This window comes from Calidris pugnax, unplaced genomic scaffold (assembly GCF_001431845.1).
Source record: "Calidris pugnax isolate Ruff unplaced genomic scaffold, ASM143184v1 scaffold402, whole genome shotgun sequence".
NCBI lineage: Eukaryota > Metazoa > Chordata > Aves > Charadriiformes > Scolopacidae > Calidris > Calidris pugnax.
In genome coordinates this window covers 357,725-362,899 of record NW_015091205.1, presented here as the reverse complement: position 1 = coordinate 362,899, position 5,175 = coordinate 357,725, and the positions used below count along the sequence as shown (strand labels likewise).

General features: G+C 59.6%; 1 protein-coding gene across 1 annotated transcript in view; it reads right to left on the bottom strand.

Moving 5' to 3' along the window:
• The window catches only part of FGR (FGR proto-oncogene, Src family tyrosine kinase), a 16,800-nt gene that overhangs the window by 5,714 nt on the left and 5,911 nt on the right, over positions 1 to 5,175 (bottom strand). The window contains exons 6-9 of the mRNA XM_014959772.1: positions 4,521 to 4,700; positions 4,255 to 4,331; positions 4,012 to 4,165; positions 2,176 to 2,307 (exon numbers count right to left, since the gene is read on the bottom strand). Coding sequence (XP_014815258.1) covers positions 2,176 to 2,307; positions 4,012 to 4,165; positions 4,255 to 4,331; positions 4,521 to 4,700 — 543 coding nt within the window. The remainder of the gene's footprint in view (positions 1 to 2,175; positions 2,308 to 4,011; positions 4,166 to 4,254; positions 4,332 to 4,520; positions 4,701 to 5,175) is intronic.

Below are 5,175 nucleotides of genomic sequence, written 5' to 3'. Positions count from 1 at the left end.
CCCCCTGCCCTGGGCAGGGACACCTCCCACCAGCCCAGGTTGCTCCAAGCCCCCTCCAACCTGCCCTTGAACCCCTCCAGGGATGGGGCAGCCACAGCTTCTCGGGGCAACCTGGGCCAGGCTCTCACCACCCTCACACCAAACAAGTTCTTCCACACATCTCAGCTCCATCTCCCCTCTTTCAGGGTCAAACCCTTCCCCCTCCTCTTAGGGCTCCCCTCCCTGATCCAGAGTCCCTCCCCAGCTTTCCTGGAGCCCCTTGAGGGACTGGAAGGGGCTCCAAGGTCTCCCTGGAGCCTTCTCTTCTCCAGGTTGAACCCCCCAACTCTCTCCAGCCCTCCCAGCATCTCCATGGCCCTCCTTGATACCAATATATCCACCCTCAGATGGCACCACTTTGGGATCAAGGGCCGTGGTGCAGACCAGGGGACTGTCTGTCCCCTCCAGGGATGGGGCAGCCACAGCTTCTCTGGGCAACCTGGGCCAGGCTCTCACCACCCTCACACCAAACAAGTTCTTCCCCACATCTCAGCTCTATCTCCCCTCTTTCAGGGTCAAACCCTTCCCCCTCCTCCTAGGGCTCCCCTCCCTGATCCAGAGTCCCTCATCCATTGCTTGGATGTAGGGCAGAGAGATGTCCTCCTACATGTCCTCCTGCGTGGACATCCTCCTGGCCAGTGCCTCACCACCCTCACAGCAAAGAATTTCTTTTTGGTATCTCATCTAAATCTCCCCTCTTCCAATTTAAAACCCTTCCCCCTTGTCCTGTCACTGCACTCCCTGACAAAGAGTCCCTCCCCAGCTCTCCTGGAGCTCCCTCACAGCAGAGGTGCTCCAGCCCTCTGACCATCTTTGTGGCCCCTCCGCTGGACCCGTTCAACAGGTCCACATCTTCTCCATGTATGACAAGAAAGCACTAATCTCCACTGAGCATGGGCAAGCCAAGTTTTCCCAACCCAAAATTTAGGCAAATCGGTATAAAGAGGATCAAGAGCTACATGGCTGACAGATTCTTCCGATGTTGCTCAAATAAACCTGAGAAACATTTAGGTTGACGGTTGGACAAGATGATCTTTAAGGTCCCTTCCAACCTAGGAGATTCTGTGATTCTGTGATTTTTGGGCTGGATTAGTTATGGAAGAACTGAGACAACTGAATTGTCCCAGTGACAAGTTTTCCAGGATGCCAGCCTGAGGTAGAAACTTGGCACAGAAAACTTGAAACAAAACAAACTTCCTAAGCTTAACTGCAATTGCAAGTGCTGGGCAAGCTTCAGCTTCATCATGTTGCTTGCTGGAGTAGTATCTTTAATATTAATGTCATAGAATCATAGAGTGGTCGGGGATGGAAGGAACCTCCAAAGGTCACCTAGTCCAACCCCCCCGCAGTCAGCAGGGACACCCCCAACTAGACCAGGTTGCCCAGGGCCTCGTCGAGCCTCACCTTGAATATCTCCAGGGAAGGGGCCTCAACCACCTCCCTGGGCAACCTGTTCCAGTGCTCCACCACCCTCACAGTGAAGAACCCTCTCCTCATCTCCAGTCTAAATCTGTTCCCCTCCAGCTTGAAGCCATTGCCCCTCGTCCTGTCACTACAGGCCTTTCTAAACAGGCTCTCCCCAACCTTCCTGTAGCCCCCTCAGGTACTGGAAGGCTGCTATTAGGTCTCCCCGGAGCCTCCTCTTCTCCAGGCTGAACAACCCCAGCTCCCTCAGCCTGTCCTCGTAGCAGAGGTGCTCCATCCCCCTGATCATCCTTGTGGCCCTCCTCTGGACCCTCTCCATCAGGTCCATGTCCTTCTTATATTGAGGGCTCCAGACCTGCACACAAGACTCCAGGTGAGGTCTCACCAGAGCAGAGCAAAGTGGCAGAATCCCCTCTCTGGACCTGCTGGCAACGCAGCTTTTGATGCAGCCCAGGATGGGACTGTCCTTCTGGGCTGCAAGTGCCCACTGCCTGCTCATGTCCAGCTTCTCCTCCACCAGCACCCCCAAGTCCCTTTCCTCAGGGCTGCTTTCCAATTCCTCACCCCCTAGTTTGTATTGGTGTATTGGTTTGTATTGGTGGTGAAAATTGTTCCGGCCCAGGGACAATGTCCCTTCTATCACTCCTAGACCCCTGCCCTACCTGCACCCCCCTTGCCCAGCCCTCCCCAGAGGTACCCGCTGCCCTCTACCTGGGTAGGGCACCCGGCCTTTGGTCACCAGCTCGGTCAGGAGGATGCCAAAGGACCAGACGTCCGACTTGATGGTGAACTTTCCATAAAGGGCGGCCTCCGGGGCTGTCCACTTGATGGGGAACTTGGCACCTGCGAGGGGAGGAGAGATGAGCTGTGTCCGGGGCACCCTGCTGCACCCACACCTGGGGCACCCTACACCTGGGGCACCCAGCACCAGGGACACCCCACACCTGGAGGAGCATCTTGCACCAGAGGCATCCTGCACCCAGAGCACCCCGTACCGAGGGTGTCCTGCATCCTGGGTGCCCTGCGCTGGGACATCATGTACCAGGGACACCCGCACCCCAGAGGGACCCAGCACCCCAAGCAACCTACACAGGGGGCACCCCCACACCTGGGGAACCCATCAACTGGGGTACCACTCATCTCCCGGGGTACCCATGGGCACTCATCACCTATGGTAGCCATCACCCAGGATACCCATCACCCGGGGTACACATCCTCTGGGGTACCCATCACCTACCACACCCATCCCCTGGGGTACCCAGGATACCCATCACCCGGGGTACACATCACCCGGGGTACCCATCCCCTGGGGTACCCATCACCCCAACCCTTGGAGTAGCCACCCCCTGGAGCACCCATCACCTGGAGCACTCATCATCCAGGATATGCAGCCCCTGGGGTACCCATCCCCTGGGACACCCATCAGCTGGGGTGTCCATCACCTAGGACACCCCTCCCCTGGGATACCCATCCCCTGGGGCACCCAGCACCCATGGTACCCATCACCCAGGATACCCATCCTCTGGGGGTATCCATCACCTGGGGCACCCATCACCCGCCACACTCATCCCTTGAGGCACCCATCACCAAGGAAACCCACCCCTTGGTGTACCCATCATCCAGGATACCCACTCCTTGGAGTAGCCACCCCCTGGAGCACCCATCACCTGGAGCACCCATCATCCAGGATATGCATCCTCAGAGGCACCCATCCCCTGGGACACCCATCAGCTGGGGCGTCCATCACCCAGGACACCCCTCCCCTGGGATACCCATCTGCTGGGGCACCCAGCACCCATGGTACCCATCAACCAGGATACCCATCACCCGGGATACCCATCCTCTGGGGGTACCCATCACCTGGGGCACCCATCACCCACCACACTCATCCCTTGGGGCACCCATCACCAAGGAAACCCATCCCTTGCCACCCCCATCATCCAGGATACCCACCCCTTGGGATACCCACCCCCTGGAGCACACATCACCTGGAGCACCCATCATCCAGGATATGCATCCCCTGAGGTACCCATCCCCTGGGACACCCATCAGCTGGGGCATCCATCACCCAGGACACCCCTCCCCTGGAATATCCATCACCCGGGATACCCATCGCCCAGGAAACCCATCACCTGGGTCACCCATCACCTGGAGCACCCATCACCCCATGGGGCACCCATCATCCAGGATATGCATCCCCTGAGGTACCTATCCCCTGGGGCACCCATCACCCAGGAAACCCATCACCTGGGGTACCCATCTCCAGGAGTACCCATCACCTGGAGCACCCATCAGCTGGAGCACCCATCATGCAGGATATGCATCCCCTGGGACACCCATCACCCAGGATACCCATCCCTTGAGGCCCCCATCCCTTAGGGCCCCCAACCCTTAGGGTACCCATCCTCTGGAGTTCCCATCACCCGGGGCACCCATCACCCAGGACACCCAGCAGTGGGGGCGACCATCCTCAGGCCCAGGGTGGGACGCAGCAGGGTGGGGACAGGGCAGAAGTCCCCAAACCCGGGTGGCACCCAGGCGGCTCACCCTGGCGCGCCGTGTACTCGTTGTCCTCGATGAGGCGGGCGAGGCCGAAGTCAGCGATCTTGCACACCAGGTTGTCCCCCACCAGGATGTTGGCAGCACGCAGGTCCCGATGGATGTAGTTCATCCTCTCGATGTAGGCCATGCCCGCCGCGATCTTGGGGGGGGGAAAAACAGTGAGGACCCCCCCTGATGCACCCCCTGTTGTGGGGGGGTACCCCCACCCCATGCCAACCTCCCCGGTACCTGGGCAGCCATGTCCACCAGCTGGGGCAGCTTCAGGTAGCGGCCATCCCCATCCTTTAGGAAATCCAACAAGCTGCCTGTGGGGCAGAAGGTGGCAATTAAAGTCCCCCAGAACCAGCCGTGCCCACCCAAGGGTGCCCTCTCCAGCAAGCCACCCAACCCTGGGACCATCTCCCTGCCCACCCCAGCCATGCCAAGGTTGGGTGATGCCTGCTTGGGGAGATGGGGGGGTGGGTGGGTTGCCCGGGCAGTGCCACCCCGCTCACCCTGGCTCATGAACTCGGTGACGATGTAGATGGGCTCCTCTGACACCACGGCGTAGAGCTGCACCAGCTTGTCGTGCCGCAGCCTCTTCATGATCTGAGCCTCCTCCAGGAAGGCCTCGGGCGACATGGTGCCCGGCTTCAACGTCTTCACCGCCACCTTGGTGGTGCCATTCCACGTGCCTGGGCCAGGGGGGGACACACACGGGGGTCACGGCGAGCCCAGAGGGGACAGCCAGCCCTGGTAGGGCTGGGATGGACGGGTGTGTGGATGGATGGATGGATGGATGGATGGAGGGGTGCATGGATGGATGGATGGGGGCATGGATGGATGGATGGGGGCATGGGGGCATGGATGGATGGATGGATGGAAGGATGGATGGATGGGGGCATGGATGGGGACATGGATGGATGGAGGGATGGAGGGATGGGGGCATGGATGGGGACATGGATGGATGGAGGGATGGGGGCATGGATGGGGACATGGATGGATGGAGGGATGGGGGCATGGATGGGGACATGGATGGATGGAGGGATGCATGGATGGATGGAGGAAGGGATGGAGGGATGCATGGATGGATGCGTGGATGGAGGAGCAAAGGAAATCAGGGCAAGGAAGGGAGGGCATGACACCACCACACCCCACCCAGGACAAGAA